Here is a 22,184-nt window from a genome sequence, read left to right as displayed (position 1 = left end):
ACGAAAACCCCGTATTATATGTATATGTATTCCAATATCTTCGGAACTATTGAATCTATTGCAACGTAAGTTAGTAGTTTTATGTTTTTGACCTAGACCAATTAAATGCCGTTAGAGGAAATTGTCTAAACCTTCTAAGCACAATAACAATGAAGTTCTTATTTTCTTATGGCTGCTATTTGGAATTTTTGGACATTAGATAGAGCGACAAGAAACTTATATGGTCATATCCAAATTTGGCTATTAATATACATGTCTCCGAATTGTGTTATTATTGACAAAAAATAGTTAATCCCGTTTATACTTTTCCAAATTTCCAAACCGTTTTAGATAAAACTAAAAAAACATGAAAATATGGTTGACTTTTATAATATATAATATAATTTCTATTTATTCTTTGATAAGTGGTTATCTATGATGGCTATTATTAATTTTGATTAACATTATATTTTTACGGTTGCTAAAGTATCACAACTACTAATAGTAACTGCAAAATTACATTTTATAAACGTAATAATTTTACAGTAAACACTTCTAATATGAAAAATATTCATGGGAGTGTCATAAAACAAATTAAAACTTTACCTTTTGATGTTGAAAGCGTAGATGTCAATCTCTGTTTTCAGTTCAAAAACAAACCGGTATTTTTTCGACCCAGCAGGTCCAAATTTAATTAAACTATTTCGTTACAAGTTCTCAGTACAACATTACAACATTGGTTACCTGACTCGATTATTTCGATAATATAATCGGTATATTTATTAAGAGTCGTAATAGGTGAAATCCATTTTCACTTCTGCGTACAAACAACTCTATTGTTAAAATTGCAATTCTAAGTTCGATTAAAAACATTAATTCGTGCTGATGAAGAATGCGACAATTTTTTAATTGATCAACTCGTTTTTGTTATTTTTTTCATTTACCATTTCCATTATATAAAATAATGCCTTTCTAATGTTATTTTATACTCACAGATGTTTAAATTGAGAACTAAACAATACGAAATTGTAGTAGATAGTAAAAATACCTGTTTTTAAACGGACCTTATCTGTCTATCTATTTTTCTCAATCAGAGGGCGATACTGACTACGAGTACCGTTACGGTTAAGGTCCTGGGTCCGGTTAATGTCGACATTACCAGGTTAATGTCGAGAATAACACACAACAATACAACCAAAAACATAACCAACCCCAAACATTAACCTGTTAATGTCGACATTAACCGGACATCGGACTTTAACCGTAACATATATCCCAATGTCAAAATATCTTCGAGTTATGCTCCCCGTTTAATCTAGTCTAACCTCCATATAACATGTTCACGTTGTCTTTAATTGAATTATTTATACACATCGGGACAGGTCAACTCTGTGTATAGGATTTTAACGTGTAAGACAGTGATGTAGGCAGCTTAATGGCAAATCAAATGTATTAAAAAGAGAAAAAAGTTGGGTGGGTATGGGTGGGAACATTTCTTCTGAGCGGTATTGCCAGATTTTGCATCAAAATTTCAAACCGCATAAGTAGACGTTTCAAAAAAATGTGGCATCTAGGGTTGGATCTGGATTTTCAACAATTAGTTACTCATTTTACTACAACTGTAATAGATTACATTTAGCTTAAATATATTATCTTCATTTCAGTAGTATACATGAACATTTTTAACATAGTTTATTTTATTCTAATTTCTTTAAGACTACGATAATATACTGGTCGGCAAGAGAAAATCTTGGGTCGTTTATTTTAGTTATCATTTACCTACATGTCTAGAAGTGAATCGCTATGGCAATCTTGTAAGTCGGGGAGAGAAAATTATTACCTATCCACTTAATCCGGAGCTCAACTTCATACGCTTGGGAAAATTCTTGCTCTTTTCTCTTTGTTCATTTATACAATCACAGAGTCTATAGACTCTGTGCACGACAATCGGCACCCAAAGCCGTGTGTACATTATCGGTTATATCATTAAATAAACTAACCAAAAAATATGCTGTATTACGTAGTAAATGGTGCAAATTCTATTGTCGACCATTCTAATCAGTATTAAATAATAATGGAGTGAGCCAGTGTGAAGTGAGACATTAAATGATTGATCTTTTGTTAAATTACATTGGTATAACTTAACACAATGATGAATCGTTTAATGTTTCATATACACCTCCATAATTATTTAATCTGTAATCATACTGATTACATTGTTCAACAACAGAATTTGCGCTTTTAGTACGTTTTGGAATTAATAGATTATCTGTCTTATTATGCAACTAAGGATGTACGTGTCTACGTAATAGTGCATCAGCATCTCTCTCAATATATCGTATTGTACTGAACACGTTGACACACGAGAATCAGCAACCAAAGCCGTGTGTACGCTTCATTAAATAAACTAACAAAAAATATGCTCTATTACTTAGTTACGTACATCCTCAGTTACATAATAGGACCGATAATCAATTAATTACATAATGTTGTAAATATCACAAATTCTATTGTCGACCGATCCGGATTAAGTGGATAGGTAATAAACTTCTCATTTTTCTCCCGTATTTTATAGTCTTTTCTCTTTCAGTATATCGTATTGTACTGAACAAACGTTGACTTTATTCTTCATACACACGACAATCGGCATACAAAGCCGTACGTTGTACGTTTTATTAAATAAATTAACCTTTTTGTTTATTTATTGGTTCGTTTATGCTTTATTTAATGATTGATATTATTTTGTCAAGTTATACCACCAAGTGCTATAAACTAGTACAAAATTAAAAAACTTAATTTTAAGTAAAGTTCTTTGAAATATATCTGTATTACTATTATGAATGAAAACTCTTATCCATTTTTAATTTGGAATTATATTAATTGCCATGTGTCATGTTTTTATTATTATTGTCAATTTTCTGCGGATAGCTGATAAATTAATCTATTGTCAATTCAATATGATTATATTATGATGTTCAAATACCATTTTGTTATTCATAAAAACGGCCTTTTTATTACTTCTCTGTCATACTGATCCATCAATAAATATTTCTTACGTGTTGCAGCAGACCAGCAAAATTTATTAATTTTATGGTCCTTTATATTTACTCATCCCTGATTCCATCCAATTATGGCCGCTGATGAAGCGGGAGGTAGACGTTCGCTTTCGGTCATAGGCGTACTGAAAACTAAAATTTCTTATCCTCGTATTCAGAATTATAAATAGCAATAAAAAGGATAAAGATAAGTAAAACTTTATACTGATAAGTTTGCTGTACCAATATTAAAAAAATTGGTAGTAGGAAATATTATTTCATAATATTATGACATGATAATGTTATAATGTAATACTATAAAGTAAAGTAAAAGATTTGAAGTTAACATCTCCTTTTTGCTGCCAGGGCTAATTTGGACGGGGCCTACTTTGTTTACGCGGAATCCGAACAGCGGTCCTCGGTCAATGACCGAGCAAGTGTCTAAATCGACTCTTACTCACGAGATATCCGATCTCATCCGGCCTTGAACCGGCGTGAATGAGCAGTGTGTGTCAAAATATTTTACACTTTTGCCTTTATTGGACAACAGCACGATACAGAGTTTCGAACTGGTCACCCGTCTATCCACTAGTATCGCCTTACGTCGCTTAACTTCGGTGTTCTAATGGGAACCGGTGTTTCGACGTAGCTGGACCGTTGGTTGCCCGTAATACTATAGCTACAACCGTTATAACACTAGTTATACCACCCCGCATAAATTCAGTATTATTATAAATAAGTAATTTATTTCACACCCCTTAAAGTGTAGCACAATTAGAATCATAAAAACGATGCCACTTAAAGTTACATAATGTTTATAATGTTAATTTTAAAGGTCGTTTTACATAAAAATTGTTTATCTGTTTTTATTTATGATACAAAACCCGCTTGATCATAAAACTTTTTGATCATGTCGATGAGTTTTTTTTACATTGAGTATGTATGGGGCTTAAGAAGCAGCGTGGTGAAGGCGTTGTTCCACTGTTCGCATCTTAAACATTGTCAGCTGCCATAAAAAAATTATTATTAAAATTCTAATAAATTAAATTTTACAGAATTCATAAGCAAAATTTTAAACTAAAATTGGCTGTAATACTAAATCTAAATGAAAATAAAATATTAGTACGCCTATGACTCAAGAGTTTGGTTTGGTTTGGTGGCGACACGTGCGAAGAGATATGCATGGCTTCCACATTTCGAGAGGCGGGGTGAGACAAATCAAGTGGTGGGAGAGAATATGGCCGTAGATGCCAGGTCTAGGAAATATTCCCTAACATTAAGGTTTCTATCCAGGAAATACCTTTTAGAAAGCATATTTTTGGACACAATTTAGTGTGTGTATTTAATTTGTTTTCTCAAACTTGGCATTTCTAAAAAGTATCATCAGATAAATATTTTAAAAGAATATTTTTGTTGGTTGATTGACCGTGCCAACAAGGCTTCAGGAAATTTTCAAAACTTCATCTGGCAACACTGACAGTATCGAAGTCCTAGAACGGTAGACAGAAATCAAATCAGTCGGATTTTGAAAGGGGTTGGGTGTACATCATTCTACAATATATTTACGATTTTGAAGGTTATCCATACATCTCGAGACGTTTAATCTTTTAACAATAAAAATAATTAAACGTCCGGTTGTATCTATACTGCTCATGTTTTTGTTGCTGTTTCAGCATAAGTTAAAACAAGCATTAAAAAAATGACTAAAAATCAACTTTAAAAAAGGACAATTAGCAAAATAATTATAAAAAATTAAATCAAAGGTTCAAAAATACCTCCCTGTTGTGCTTCGCAATAGCCAAGACGGTTATAAAACTCTGACCTAACTTTAGCTAACATAACAGCGGGGATATTTTCTAACGACTGAACGATTTTTAATCGCAGCTCGTCAATATTCATGGGTCGTTCATGGTTATGGCCATAAATGGAGTTTTTTACATATCCCCACAGAAAGAAGTCATTGGGCGACAAATCAGGAGAACGTGGTGGCCAATTAATTGTGCCTTGTGTGGAAATTAGCCGATTGGGAAATGTGGTTTGAAGGAACAGATTTACGTTCCGCGCGTTATGCGCAGGACAGCCATCCTGCTGAAACCACACTTCCTCAAAATTGATTGGCAAATTTCGAACTGCTGGTACAATTTGGTTTTGTAGCATATCCAAATATTTGGCAGCTGTTAACATACCATCAATAAAAAAAGGCCCAATGATATGATTTTGCAGCATGCCAGCCCAAACATTTAGTTTTTGTGGATATTGTGTCCGCAGTGCCATACTAAGGTGCTTATTTTCTCGAGACCAATAACGTACTATCGAAGGATTGTGGTAGCCATGTAAGGGAAACGAACTTTCATCTGAGAATAATATATTTTCCAAAAATAAATTATTCCGATCGGCTCTTTCTCTTACAGCCTCGCAAAACTCCAGACGTCTGTTACAATTTGCGGGAAAAATTTCTTGCGTGGTACTGATTTTGTAGGACTTATATCCATGCTTTTTTAAAACTCTGCGCACCGTTCGAGCATTGCAACCAACTTGTTCGGCTATATTTCGGCTTGAACAAGGTTCGCTTGTTTCGACCGCGGCACAAATATTAATTTCCTTGTCGGGAATCACCTTCTCTGCGCCTTCCTTATTGTCACAATTTCTGCACGCCGCAATGCAGCCTGTTTGCTCAAATTTATGAACAATGTTGCGTACAGTTGTGGCATAAGGCACAGGGCGATCTTGAAAGGTGAACACATAACGCCCAATGACCTCTTCCACACTTGAGGAAATGTAAAACCATTTAACGATATGCACCTTCTCTTCGGTCGTATAAATAGCCATTTTTGAAACACTTAACGTACACACCGAAACAGCTAGGCGAAAAGAATGATGCAAAAATAGTTTGGATCTCAGGTGATCTATTTCCTTTCCCCACCTTTTCATCTACATAAAGGTGCGTATTCACTATCCGAACGAACGAATGCTACTATCCAACGAGCGAACGTCCAGTCTTGTTCGCGCGGTTCTATAATTCTCATTCGTTTGCGAACGTCTTTGATATACCGAATGGAAACAGATGAGGGAGCGAACCGAATGGCGAACGGCCGCATGCATTCGGTTTGCTGTCCAAATATACCGAATTTCATTCCTTTGTTCTTTCGGATAGTGAATACGAACCTTAACATAAAGCACCGCCCCTCTCAATGCGTTCTCCCACCATGCTTATGCTTTACTTGCCCACACCCGTAAAAACCGGCAACACTGTATCGGTCGCACCGGCTTCTCGCCGGCCCCTTTTGATGCTGTCTCTCTGTCTGTCAACCGGTCATTTATATTATTCTCTGTCTTACACGTTAAAATCCTATACACAGTAATCAAATGACCAGGTCGGTATATATATATATATATATATATATATATATATATATATATATATATATATATATATATATATATATATATATATATATATATATATATATATATATATATATATATATATATATATATATATATATATATATATATATATATATATATATATATATATATATATATATATATATATATATATATATATATATATATATATATATATATATATATATATATATATATATATATATATATATCTTGGAAGTATTGGTAAAGAAACGAAAAGAAGTCATTATTTAAAAGTTAAGTAAGTTACTATTTTCAACTTCAGTTGTTTCACATGGATATTACATACATCATTACATCATTATTATTAGCTGTTTCCGATTTTAATTTTCTGTTGGGTTTTGTTGGTTTACATTTAGTTAGTTCACGGTGTTCTTAGTATTGTTTTAGTTAATTCAGCTATTTAGTTTAAGTTTCTTAGTTTTCTTAGTTAGTTTCTTATATATATATATATATATATACATATATATATATATATATATATATATATATATATATATATATATATATATATATATATATATATATATATATATATATATATATATATTATTATTATTTTCTATTTCCTTTTTAGCCTGCTAGGCACAAAAATTGATATGTAAATATGCAGGGTGCGTTTCAAAAAACATGTGCCATCTCTCGTAGGGTGATTTCTCACGTAAAAAATGAGATTTATTTTTCATATCAATATAGGTCCGATTCTGCTATGTTTCGTAGCTACAGGGTGTTAAAATCATAATATATTTTGCATTGATTATAATTTTCTTCCCACTACTTTCAGCTTTTCGAATGAAAGTTACTATAAATACGACATATTCTAAAGCTAAAAAGTCTTGTCATATTCACCAGGGACGTGAGTATGGGTTATCAGTGAAAATTTTTCTAAAAAAAAAAACAGGTACGCCAGTGTTGTTTTCGCGACCTACAATCATCACTTTAGTTTTTTGTTGAATTGATGCGAAGACCGAACTATCTCCTGGTAGTTTCCAATCATGTTAGAATTGTTTGCAGTTCTAGTTGGTTATTGGTTTGCGGTTACCAATACTGTATAATGAGCAAAACGTAGGTTTGACATTTTGTAGCCATTCAATGATACAACGTCTGCCCACTCCTCCAGTACAATCCTCATAATATATTTGCTATAAATGTAAAACAGCATTGGGTACAGTACGCAGCCCTGATCTACATTTTTTCTTATCTAACATGTAATAACTAGATATCTTTAAAATTGGTCCAGCCATTTTTGAGTTGTAAATTACTTTGTTTTATGTGTTTTTTTTCTGATATTGTTTCAGCTCCTTCCTCATCGGTGGACATGTATGTCCACCTTCAAGGCACCTCCACCACGACCTGGAGCTCCCGAAATAGAGCAACCGTCCGTCAACAGTCTCAATGGAAACCTGGAAGAAACTGCTCCGACGATGCCAATTCTCTGGTCAGCTCCAACGGGTCTCGCAAAATAATCACCGGTCTAAGAAAGACCAACGCGGAGCGTAGCCTATGCAACAAAAAGCGGGTCATCAGGATGCTCTGCGTGGTGGTAATGGAGTTTTTTGTCTGCTGGACACCGCTCTACATCATAAACACTATAGCATTGTTCGATAAAGAATTTGTTTACAAAAATATCGGCTACACTGGCATTGGATTTTTTCAACTTCTGGCCTACTCGTCCAGCTGCTGCAATCCTATCACTTACTGTTTCATGAATTGCGGATTTAGGAAGAGTTTCGTAAAATTGTTCAGATGCTTCAAATCAAATCCGGACAACAGAAATTTTCAGCTCGAAGGCAGCGACGGACAGATGGACTTGAAATTCGTGCACAACCGTTGCGCCGATTTTACTTAAAAAGTGACACTATTAAGTAAAATCGGCGCATTTGACTCATTTAATATCTATCCAAAATTTAATTGGTCAATTTTTGAAAAAAGTCTCAGTTTTTCGCAACCGCAAGAGAAATTTACAAAATATTTTTTATTTGAAACTATGTAACAAAAGGATAAAAAATGATGGAATGTACTGGGTGAATCAGCGATAAAGTTTAATCTTATCGGTTTTACCTCGTTATGTAATTGATTCAAGTAATGTCAATGTCGTCTGATTTCCTAGCGACGCGACGTCTGGCGTCCGCAGACTGCCGTGCACTGGGCCCGAATTCTGGAACTTCGACATATAAACGTTACGCTTTTAAAGCGGTAAGCGAAAGTATTCGATTAGCAAAACACCAAACAGTCGATTTTAGTATTCTCGTTGCCGTGCGAATCGCTTTCTGGATACGTGTTGAGCACATATTGACAGCATCGCAATTTCTCAGGTATCTAATATAGTCAAATGTGGATAGAACAAACCAAACCACAGACCACACTTCTTAGCATTTTCGATGTTATGAACAATATTTCTAGCTCTCTCTCTCTCTCTCTCTCTCTCTCTCTCTCTCTCTCTCTCTATCTTTATTCCTACAAGAGGAATGTAGTGGTCAGGTGATGTGTAAGGTTTGTCTTCATAATTCCCTGTCTTGTGCTTCATGTACAAGCGTGTGCAGTGGCTTGTGGGTGATCTTTGATAGCTGGTCTATCCATCGGAAGGGCAAGCGGCCTCTTAGTCTTCTTCCCGGAACATTGCCCTGTATAATGAGTTTTTCCATACACTCAGTATCCTTCCTCATAACGTAACCGAAATATTTAAGTATACGTGACTGTATAGAAGTTGAGAGGCGTTCTGTGATGTTCAGTTCTTGGATTATGGATTCATTGGTTTGCCGGGCAGTCCAGGGAATTCTGAGCATTCGTCGCCAACAGTACATCTCAGTTGCGTCAATTTTTTTCATTTCTGACTGTCTCATCGTCCAGGACTCGGAGCCATACATTAATATAGGAAATATTAGGCAGTGAACAAGCTTTTTTTTAAGTGTTTAGATATGTTTTTGTCTCGCCATATCGTTGAGAGTTTTCGCACTGCCACTCTTGTCATTTCACATCTTCTTCTTATTTCCCTTTCTAACGATTCCGTGTTGTTTATAAGTGACGCAAGATATATATATATATATATATATATATATATATATATATTATATATATATATATATATATATATATATATATATATATATATATATATATATATATATATATATATATATATATATATATATATATATATATATATTGACTTACAACCTCAAAACGACCAATGCTCACACATCAGGTTTGTTGTTGTTTTGCCTGTCGATAATCATAATTTTTGTTTTAGAGGGATTCATTTCAAGTCCAAGTTTCTCGCTTTTGTCTTCAACCAATTTTAGAAGCTGCAGTAACTCTTCCTCGTTTCCCGCTAGAAGGACCGTATCGTCTGCAAATCTGATGTTGGTAATTTTGTGACCATTAATTGTTATCCCTCTTTGCCAATGTTCCAATGCCCTTCTCATGATATATTCAGTATATACATATATTGAATAACTGAGGAGATAGTATGCACCCCTGCCTAACACCACAGGTAGGCTGGAAGTCTTCCGAAGTAACGCCATTGATGGTAATTCTACTTTTGGTATTTACATAGAGATTCTGGATCAATGAAATCAAATGAAGAGGCACGCCCATTTTTTTAAGAACCATCCATAGTTTTGACCATTTGACTTTGTCAAAAGCTTTTCGATGGTCTGTGAAAGAAATATAGAGCGGATTGCTAAATTCTCGGGCCTTTTCGATAATGACGGACATTCAAAATTTGTTCACGTGTTCCTCGACCTCTTGTGAATACTGCTTGCTCTGGAGGGATTTGTGGTTGAATATACGGTTTTACCCTTTCGTTAATGATATGAAGAAGAATCTTACTGGCATGTGAAATTAGCGCAATGGTACGAAAGTTGTCGCATTTGGCTGGAGATCCTTTTTTGTGGATGGTTATTATGGAACAATCGGTCCAATCTGATGGCCATTGGTGAGTATGTCATATCATATTACATAACTTGTGCAAGATGTCCACACCAAAATCTCCCGACGCTTGGAGCATTTCGGCCGTGATGTGATCTGGTCCCGGGGCTTTATGATGTTTTAGGTTTTTTATTGCTGCTTCAATTTCCGACTTCAGTATGTCTGGTTTTTCATTAATTATATCACTGTGGAAAGAGCAACTAGGCTGAGGATCTTTTTCTTTATACAGTGCTCAGTATGTTCAGCCATCGTCCCACTATTTCTATAATTTCGGTTTTAAGTTGTCCTCGTTCGTCTTCTATTGCCCATGTTTTTGGCTTGAATTCTCTTGTGAGGTACTTTATCTTTTTAAATAGATCCCCTGGTTGATTTGTGAAAGCGTGAGATTCTATTTCCTACCATATTTTTTCATAGTAGTTGTTCTTGTCGATGGTGCAACTGTGTTTGATCTCTGTATTTATTTTTCTATATTTATCTTTTTCTAGCTACCAAGTCGTAAATTATCAATCACCTTATTGAGGAATTTTTAGAAGAAGAAGTAGATTTCAGTAAAGAGCAAGAGCACACACAAAATCACAATGTTTTCTATTTTTACTGACAGTTCAACAAGCAAAACGATGCTTCAAGTTGCTTTAATGCCGTTTTCGAATCGCTTAGCGCAATCAATAGATAAGCGCGTCAGATGAGAATACCCAAATCGGTAGTTAAGTGCGCGCTAAGCGAAAATTAACGTCATATACGCTGAGCGTCTAAAAGGGCACAGCGTTTTCTAAGTTACAGAATTCTATTTTTTTTTTAATATCTCTGATGGTATATTTGATACACGTCTTCCATGCATTGAAATGGGTTATTGATATATGATACAAAAAAATATTGTTTTATTTCTTAATTTCCTTCAAGCCGATGCAGAAATTATCTTCAGACAACAGTCACCGCATCATATTTTCAGGGATTTAACCCTGAAATAAACTGACTTAAATTTTCTTAAGCATAAACTATGCGTCGCGTCGGACGAAAAAATTAAGAGATAAAAATTGTTGAGAAATGAATGGAGATTTAGAAAACAATTTTTATTATAAGAGAAGTCAGTGGTATACCATTCTTTTCGGCAAAAATAATCAATGTAATCAACGGTACACGTACATATGGACGGCACTGGTTGAAATAAATAAAATTCTTTGTACACCAAAAGAGGTATTTTGATGCATAGAAGACGTGTATCAAGTTTCATAAAGAAATCTGTAATAAAATTAGTTATTACAGTCAACAATTCAATATAATTTTGGATCACGTGTATTATATGTATATAAAAGTATATTTAATGGATTTATAATAAAATAATATTAATGTTTAGTATTAAGTTATAATAATATCGGATACATAGACATATTGGTTTCGAAACATGACATACTCATCCAGCTCAGGCAATTCTATACTACTATTTAATAAAATGCGGATTTCGAAAAAGTTTTTTTAAAATTCCTCAATTACTTTAAGTCGAAAACAGAGTAGAGAACAGAAATTTTCAAATGAAAGGCATTATCATTTCAGATGGATCTGAAATTCCTGTAACAACCATTATGCCGATTTGCTTTAAAGTGAAGCTTTAAAGCAAAATCGGTGTAAATTACTTATTTAGTATCAATGTTAAATTTAATGTCACTGTAATAGTCTCAATGTTTAAAATATACAATGAATGTTAAAAAAGATATTGCTTTACAACTACCCGTCTCTTAAATAATTCTTAAGACTGGTTTTCATAAGTCAAATAAACTGATCAAGTCACACGAATTCAACAGACTTGAAAGAGTATTCCGTGGGTACACATTTGATATCGAAAATCTTCTGCTAGTTGCTTCAAAATGGTGGTAGCGCGTAAGGCAGTACTTTAAACTGCGAAAATTTAAGCAGTATAATGGATAGAATAATAAAGGATCCGGCTGTATGATTGTTACGCTTATCGTACTTTTAATCAAGATCCAATTTTTAAGTATATTTATGAATAGGAGGATACACTTTCCACAGGGTGCCTATCAAAAACCTGCCGCAACTAGGGGTTGGCAGGTTTCAAAGTTTTACCTACGAGCCCGGCAACAGTGCGTCGGGCATCTGTAGTTCCTATAATAAAAAACTTAGGAATATTGTATAAGTGCCAAACTAAAGTATATACTAGGAAGTATTTCAGGAAAATATTTTAACTTCTACATGATGGCTCAAAAAAGTGTGAGTGGATCGGTATATGTCTTTTTAAATTGTACATAGAAATACTTGTATATTAGTCTCTCATTACCCCTGTATATTATTGCATTTTTGGCTTCCTTTCTGATCACTTTACATAATCTTAACAGGTTATCACAACCAAACATTCTAAAATATAATTTTCCTTCTTTTTTGAAAAATCTTTGAGACGCGACAACCCCTAATTGCGGCAGGTTTGGGTTTTTTAGATACCCTGTGAAAAGTGTATTCTCCTATTCATAAATATACGTAAAAAATAGGTCTAAAAATACTATGCGCTTAACAATCATTCAGCCGGAATTTAGACTAGAATGTTTTTTGCGTAAATAAACTAGACGTAAAAAAAAAATAGGTCAGAAAGTAGATCATTCGCAGAACTACTTAGGTATGGTGCATAATTTAATATCTAAGCTACCTACAGTTAGAAAACCATAGAGATTGCAAAAAAATTAAGGAGGAATGTAAAGCATTTAATTTTTTTTTTTTGAAAAAGTTGCACTCAGAAGTCAAAATGAACAGACATCAATGTATAACGCTATTTCTCGTCAAGCTAGAAATTACTACATTTTCCTTAATTTTGTATTTCGGATTCTGTATGTTCCATGTACATTCGTATCTTGCATAAAAAAATCATAAAATTTTCTTCTGACCTGCTTTGACTTAACCACTTAAACATCAAAAGCCACTTAAACATCAAAAGTTAAAATGTAGTCAACTGTGACCTAATAATATATAAACTCATGCACAAAATTGATATGATTTGTCGAGTTTAAACAATCATAATATTATAATGATGCGAAATGAACTCAAATGACTTAATCAGTTAACTTGACTCATATACCCGCGACATTTATTCCCGAATAAATTCTTCTTCCTGAAAAAAAATATTTAATATTTATGTTTAAAAGACAAAATGTAATTAGAGATTGTACAAAAAATCTATGAAGAACTATGAAATTTAATGTAAATAATACATTTGAATATTTATTATAAATTATTATTTATTACGTTTGATTATTTACCAAATACTTTTGCATTGTACTTTTCCATCTATTGCCCTATACTATTCCAGATATTTGCAGAAAAAAAAATTGTGGGTGTTTGGGAAGGCTCGAAAAGAAGGCTCGGAAACAATGTTTTTGCGACGTTTCGCGACTTTATTGTCGCCTCTTCATGGCGATTCCAACCGCCAACACTACTGAATGTTTATAGGCATATGGTTTAATATAAATATGTTTTGGTGCCTGGAAGCCTTTCGAGCCTTCCCAAACACCTACTTTTTTTTTCTGCGTACCAACTACTGGGAACTAACAATAATCATTCCAGATATTTTTATAAAATTACCCAGATGCTTTAAATCTGATTCAGATAACAGGAATTTTACCTAGCAAATTTTAGTAAAACTGGGGTATTTTGCTTAATTTTTATAGTAATAAAATATAAATGTCATTGTAACAGTTTTAATGTTGTAAGAGCAAATCAATGTTCAAAAGAATACTACTTCTTATAAATAATACAATCTATCGTTAAAAAATTATTTATTTTTCATTCACAAAATATAGTTACAGTTGTCCAAAAGACCTATAAAGGCGTAGATTGACTTAAGCCGAGCGCTGTATTGTAAGGGTACGTCCATAGTGCACCGGCTTCCTGCTTCCCGCTTTATCATTGCAGACTAGCGGTGTAAGATAGAGGAGCAACAGTGAACTACTTTTCCCCGCTTTTATAGCAATGAATTATTGTTTCCTTTTGTCGTTTGCCCGCTTCGCCCGCTCAACAGTTTTATCACAGATACCGTTTTTGAAACCAATTCAACTCCCTCGGCCCCACCACACATTTAATCTACCCTGCTCGGCTCATTTCTAAACTTCCAATAAAAGTTATGCTTTAACACAATTCATTCAATTAAAAATTAATAGATTTTAATCATAACCATCATATGTACATCTTCTTCTTACTGTGCCTTGTCAGTTCCCCCTGACATGAGGTTGGCAATCAGGATGGCGAGCTGATCCCTGTTTTCAGCCACTCTAAATAATTGTTCGGCGCTATGTATGCCTGTCCATTCCCGGAATGCCACAACCAAGAGATCTATTTTCTTCCTACACGCCTGCAGCCCTCTATTTTGCCCTTCATTATAAGTTATAGGATCCGGTAACGTTTCCTCTAAGAACATGGCCGAGGTATAACAGCTTTCGGCATTTAACTGTTGTCAAAAGTTCCAGAACAGCATTTGCCCTTTTTAAGACTGCTTTCATTTCTCATGATATTCTTAGCATTCGTCTATGTAACAACATTGTAACCACAAATGCTTCCAGACGGTTCATTGTGGCAGTTTTGAATGCCCAGATTCCAGCTCCGTATAATAGCGCAGACCGGATGTAACATTTAATCATTCTTTGTCTCAGCTTTAAGTTCAGACTATCGTTACAAAACAGTGATCTCATCTTCTGGAATATTATACGAGCCGATTCAATCCTGCATCTAATTTCCCTATCCGGGTCAAGTTGTTCGGTGATGTGGTATCCAAGGTATTTAAAATTGGATACTGGCTCAACGTTTTGTCCATTTATTTGTAGTGACGCGTTGAGGTATGCCCGGTGGCTGAAGACCATGAACTTTGTCTTAGAAACATTTATATTCAGGCCATTTTCCTGTCCCATTGCATTAACAGAATCTATGAGATTTTGCATATCCAGGCACAAAATAGCCGTATCTTAAGCATAGCGAATGGTGTTAATCAGTTCACCGCTGATTTTGACCCCGAATTCTTTTTCATATAAAGCCTCTTTAAAGACTTTGTCCTAATATAGGTTGAAAAACAGGGGAGACAGGACTCATTCCTGTCGAACGCCGCGTTGGATTTGACGTTCGTCTGTAACTCTTTCATTGACTCGAACGACTGCGGTAGTACCTACCGCAGTACCTAGTAGATGTAGGTAGTAAATAAGAGTCATATTGACATCGAAATCTTTTTCTGGTGTTAAAAAATACGATATCATTTTTTATCCAAATATCGACTTTAGTTATCTGGAAAAAAATACCAATAAAAATTGCACTTCTACACCCTGTATCCCACAAACGAAGCATTTTAAGACATACATTTAAACGAATTTTTTACTTATTTATGTCTGCACAATATGCTGCCGAAGTGTCCCAAATATAATTTGGACCACCCTGTATATATTTTAATCACTTTTTTAAAAAAACCATTATGCAAGTAATTAATTTCAATTGTTTTCATGTTGAATTCTATGGTATATTAAATAATCTTACAATGGTGTCATCCATCTATTCGTTTACTCATATTACTGCTGAAATTATTCTATTATTTTACCATGAATTGCGTATATCTATTGACCTAGCTACACCCCCGCTAAACATCGCGGGTGGGGGGGGGCATACCATCAGGCCCCGACTGACCGGAAAAGAATTTATGTATTGAGCCCAGAGGTCCAATGGCTGAAAGTTACGAGTAAGCCCAACATGTTCAGTTACGCTAGTGAAATGCTTTAAATCCAATGGAAATAACAAATATTTTCAACTTGAACAGAGCACCTGTCAAATGAACTTCTACTTCGTGCTCAATCTACCCTCGATTTAATTTGAAATATTTAAGTAAAATTGGTGCGTTTACTTTTTTTACTAACTGTGTGCATTAATGTTAATATAACAGTTTTCATGTTTTAAAAGTAAAGTCAATGTTCAAAAGAATATTGCTTTTTATAAATAGTGCAAACGGCCTACGAAATGACCCTAATTCTCTTGCAAATTAATTTTCCTGAAAAAAAAAAAGAATTTAATATATATTTTTAAAATATAAACTATTTTTGAAGATGTACCTCAAAGAATCCATAAAATATTTTTTTAAGAACTATAAGGTGAGAAATAACTTTTTGCATTATCTTCTATATGTAATGAAGTGATATTGTTATATGTAGTAATTAAAAATTATATATAAAATCCGAGGGGTGTCTCACTGTTGGAATTATATGTACATTTTCTTGGCAGTCGCATCAGTCGACTATAATTATATGGCAGACGCAGGCAGTCTTCTTCGCAGTCATTGGCAGTAGCTTGGCAGTAAAATTCTATTTTGGCAGTACATGCACATTTTTTATCCAAGTCAGACACCCCTCGATAAGGTTTATAAAAACATATTTTAAACAAGCTATTTTTGTCAAAAAGACCTTTAAAAGCACTATTCTTTTAATTCTGTATCATTTCTAAATTATAGGAAAATCAATATAAGTTGGTGTGCATGCCGCGCCGTCAAAATATTTAACGAACGCCTGCTAGAGATCACGATTCGTTCAATTGAATCGTGGCCAGTACATAAAATTTGAACGAACGAGTCGTGACAAAAGTCGTAGGAATGAATCGGAGCAAAATGTGGCTCATCTGTTTCTAGTTTCGCTAAAAAAGTCGTGAGAATTGATTCATTGCTTACGATACGCTTAGTGCCGTCTTTTTTTTATAAGAAAAAGTTTCCTTTTCATTATAAGAAAAAAAAAAGATGCGCTCTAAGTTTCAAACGAATTAATATCTAAACATTTAATTTGGTTATAGTTTCGACATCTTTGATGACGTGTAGGCCAATTTTAACTGATTTTTCTATAGATAACAATTCTATATGTTAATTTTATTATACTCATAGCTAAGGTTATAATAATAGTAACGGGTACACTGTTATTGATGTCTTCTACCAGTAGCCTACTCATCCAGCTGCTTGCAATTCTATTAATAATTGTTAACTAAATTGCCAATTTTGAGAGGATATTGTATAATTATTCGCTTAATATCCAATCTGGAATAACGGATATTATCCGCTAGAAAGCAGCAACTGTCAGATGGACTTGAAATTCATGCAACTATGTTGCTCCGATTTTACTTAAAAAGTAAAATGGGCTTATTCTATTTATTTAATATCTATGTGAAATTTAATGTCATTATAACAGATTCAATGTTCATTCACTCAAATAAAATCAATGTATAAAAGAATATTGTTTTTTTTAATAGCACAACCTATTGTTTGAAATCACCCTTTGAACGTTAATCGTTTTTTTTTGGTTGAATCAAGGGATAACTATTTTTGAAAAATAAAAAATGAAATAGCTGAAAAATATAAAATTCAATGCTTTTTTTTATTAAATACCAATTTTGATATTTTTTTATAACCTTGTTATATTTTTAGATAAAAATGAGTGCCTAGTATTGCTCACATAATAAACTCTTCAACAATACACCGAAAAAAATATGCAATTTGTTGCCTACACAAAATTGCATAATATTGTTGATTGAAAGAATTGTGAAAACACGCAACCTAATGGGAGAATTCGTGACAAGGCTGATCTGATTTCCCCTTACGTCTCAAGTGTTGTACGGTGAAGACACCAATAGCTCTACGGTCAACGCGTAAAACACTTATTAGACAGTTAAAGCAAGGCACAATACGTATACGTATCTCTCGACACGTAACGCAGAAACCTACGTTACGTCTGTCGTAGCGTTGTCGTGTAAACAAGAGTTAAAGCAAGTATTTTGACGTACGTAACGCAAATGGTACATTTGTAATTCTAAATTATTTTGTGAAACAATTTATTTTAAAACTGAAAATGTATATCTATTATTCCAACGATTCCATATTAAATTTATAAAAGTTCGAAACATGAAGAAAATTATAAATGGAAATTATTTTATTACAGAAAGTAGTCCTTACAACTTAAAATGCTCTTAGTAATAAAAAATTTTGAAAAATAGAGACAGTTTTATGATTATTTATTAGATTCCATCTTTTAGAATCCTCACATGGATTTTAGCTAAGAACTAGCATTTAATTAAATAGATTCCAAAATGAGTTTATTATGATGCTTAATATTTTCATATAATTTATTGTAATAAAATAGGCCCAGTTCTGTTACACTGGCCCCAAAATTTATGAAATAACTTAATTACTAGCCAGTTGTGGAAACGAGTTGTTTGTGAATTTGTACGTTCGGCATCATTCGGGTGAAAATCGAAACTCCTTCGGCTCGATGCGTTTGCGTTTTGTACGTACGTCAAGGCACGTAAAGATACGTATCACGTTTCCGTAAACACAAGTGAATTTCTCATTGCGCAAGCGTACATGTCAAACGATACGTTTACGTTTACGTCTTTGACCGTGCTTTAACTATCTATTTTCTCTAATTTGGCCGGCGAAGGCATATCGAAGACGGTGTGGATCTGAAAGCGAGAGTGTTGCCATATTAAAATTTGTAATATCTGTAATACGTTTGACGAAAATATCGTTTTTTTTGTGTTATATATAACAACAAAAATAAAAATTCTTTTATAGATATTGAATATGTCGTATGATCGAAAAAAGTCTTTTAATTGGCTTGAAAATGACGATTGTTGACATTTACCATAATATTTTACATATGAAATAACAGCGATCTTCATTTTCAAGCCAACTCTGATACCGTTCTTTGTTTAATCATTTAATATTATAATAAATAATTTAATGATAAAAAGTCCGTATTATTAACGTACTGTACCCAAAATCCGTAAATCTACGGATTAATCAGTAGTTCTGGCAACACCGTCTCTGGCAACCACTCTGTCAGCATCATTAGTATTGAGTAATAAAAAGGATTGGAAGAAAGAAACGATTACTCAGCATATAAAAGACCATACCATCACGTGGTATACTGATGCTTCCAAAACCAAAGCAGGGACAGGGATAGGAGTATTTGAGCCGAAAACTGAATACTCCGAACCAATGGGCACCTACCCCAGTATCCTTCAGGCAGAAATTTGCGCTATCGAAAGATGCGTACAATTTATCTTAGATAGGAACTATCGAAAACAGGAAATTGCCATCCTATCCGATAGTCAAGCAGCACTTAACGCGATCAACTCAGTAACCATCAATTCGAAGTTGGTCAAAGAATGCCTAGAGAAGCTCAACAAATTAGGCAAAGAAAATAAAGTCCTCCTACTCTGTGTGCCTGCTCACCAAGGGATAGAAGGCAATGAAAAAGCAAATGATCTAGCTAGAAAAGGAGCGAACACTCCACTCACTGGACCAGAACCGTTCACGGAATTTTTTTAATTTCCGTGAAAATACAGTTCACGATGATAAAAAAAAATCTGGTAAATTTTTAGTTGTTAATATTAATATTAAGAGATGCCTCATCGTAATTTCTTGGAAGCAAGTTTTATTTGGAATTTTATTGCGTTCTACCAAGTCAGCGTATTGTAAAAATCTATACATACTTTTGTAACAAATTGAATGGTCTTCAGAAAAGGTCTGATATGATTTTTCATTCAATCCATTCAACTTCAAATTGTATATGATAATTTCCACAATTTTTTATATTTTATCACGAAATAATGACATAAAATAAAAAACATAAAATTTCCTATTTTTCATAAACTTCATCCAGGTATAGGATGTAAAAGTTGCCGTACGTAAGGCACCATATAGCATTTTTATCCGATGAGCTTAAGAGCTCATCGGATATATCGTAAATAAGAGTCGATTTAGATACTCACCAAGTCGGTAGGTCATTGACAATTATATAGCCAGAGATCGCGGTTCGGATTCCGCATAAAGAAACTAAGCACCGTCCAAAGACGTTAACCTAAAACATTTTACTTTTTAAACAGCAAAATCCAATTTTGTCAATAGAAATTGTATTAAGCATAAAATTCTGCACACTATTTTTACTCTAAGCACTAACTTGGTTAAAAACAGCATATCTGAAAAGTTGTTTAAACCTGGAGTGAATATATCTTTATTAGCGCATTTTTCTTAAGCGCAAAAGTTAACAAGCAACAGAATTAACCTTGAAAGGAAATGTTTATTTATAAATTCTGCATCTAAAAGAAAACTAATATACAGACTAAAAAAAATAACAAAACTAATATGCATGCGTTTAAACAAAAAAAAATATAGAATTTTTAATCTTGCGGTGTTGGCCACTGCATACATGCAAAATATCCTGTGTAACATACTCTCATTATCTATCTAAGTCTGACAAAAAAAACCGAATATTTTATATATCTGCAACAAAAACGACGATATTGGACTTTCTATTACTAAAAGGCCACCCAGTATATATGAAATATAAACAGAAGGAAAAAATTAATCGGCAAGCCCTCGACAAAACCGTATACACCAGTGTACACCAGTGCAGATACGCACACTCACACAACCACACCTACACTAGTGCACACTGATGTAACTGCCTTCAGGCTTCATCAGTACGGTAAGGAATCAGGAAGCGAAGAAACCGATTCCAAAACACAAAAAACCCAGGAAGCAAACGATGCAAAGAGGCCACGTGTACAACCCAGGAGATGGAAAAAAATTGATGAAGAAACGAAAATAAAAGATGGAAAATAAAAGGAGCAAACGGGAGCCTAAAGCCCCAATTTGCAGCCAAGAACCAGAGTCGCCCAGTATTATTACAGAAGGAAAAAATTAATCGGCAAGCCCTCAACAAACTCGTAACCGTATACACCAGTGTACACCAGTGCAGACACGCACACTCACACAACCACACCTACACTAGTGCACACTGATGTAACTGCCTTCAGGCTTCATCAGTACGGTAAGGAATCAGGAAGCGAAGAAACCGATCCCAAAACACAAAAAACCCAGGAAGCAAACGATGCAAAGAGGCCCCATGTACAACCCAGGAGAAGGAAAAAAATTGATGAAGAAACGAAAATAAAAGATGGAAAATAAAAGGAGCAAACGGGAGCCTAAAGCTCCAATTTGCAGCCAATAACCAGAGTCGCCCAGGATTGTGGGCTTCGTCCAGAAGAGCCGCGGAGGTAGCCAACAGCAACCCGCCGCAATACCCTTAACCGAGTCAAATTGAAATAGTGAGGGGAATATATAAACAGAAGGAAAAAATTAATCGGCAAGCCCTCAACAAACTCGTAACCGTATACACCAGTGCACACCAGTGCAGACACGCACACTCACACACTCACACAACCACACCTACACTAGTGCACACTGATGTAACTGCCTTCAGGCTTCATCAGTACGGTAAGGAATCAGGAAGCGAAGAAACCGATCCCAAAACACAAAAAACCCAGGAAGCAAACGATGCAAAGAGGCACCGTGTGCAACCCAGGAGATGGAAAAAAATTGATGAAGAAACGAAAATAAAAGATGGAAAATAAAAGGAGCAAACGGGAGCCTAAAGCCCCAATTTGCAGCCAAGAACCAGAGTCGCCCAGTATTATTACTGAAGGAAAAAATTAATCGGCAAGCCCTCAACAAACTCGTAACCGTATACACCAGTGCACACCAGTGCAGACACGCACACTCACACACTCACACAACCACACCTACACTAGTGCACACTGATGTAACTGCCTTCAGGCTTCATCAGTACGGTAAGGAATCAGGAAGCGAAGAAACCGATCCCAAAACACAAAAAACCCAGGAAGCAAACGATGCAAAGAGGCACCGTGTGCAACCCAGGAGATGGAAAAAAATTGATGAAGAAACGAAAATAAAAGATGGAAAATAAAAGGAGCAAACGGGAGCCTAAAGCTCCAATTTGCAGC

The 22,184-nt window shown here is 34.4% G+C and overlaps 1 protein-coding gene across 1 annotated transcript in view; it reads left to right on the top strand.

The window, feature by feature from the left end:
• The window catches only part of LOC115878305 (cholecystokinin receptor-like), a 105,508-nt gene extending 97,216 nt beyond the window's left edge, over positions 1–8,292 (top strand). The window contains exon 5 of the mRNA XM_030894762.1: positions 7,742–8,292. Within this exon, the coding sequence (XP_030750622.1) occupies positions 7,742–8,292 (551 nt within the window). The remainder of the gene's footprint in view (positions 1–7,741) is intronic.
• The last annotated feature ends 13,892 nt before the right edge of the window (positions 8,293–22,184 follow it).

Source organism: Sitophilus oryzae, unplaced genomic scaffold (genome assembly GCF_002938485.1).
Source record: "Sitophilus oryzae breed Bouriz unplaced genomic scaffold, Soryzae_2.0 scaffold_1508_pilon_pilon, whole genome shotgun sequence".
Taxonomy (NCBI): Eukaryota; Metazoa; Arthropoda; class Insecta; order Coleoptera; family Curculionidae; genus Sitophilus; species Sitophilus oryzae.
Note: the sequence above shows the minus strand (reverse complement) of the source record. Positions and strands in the feature narration are given on the sequence as shown.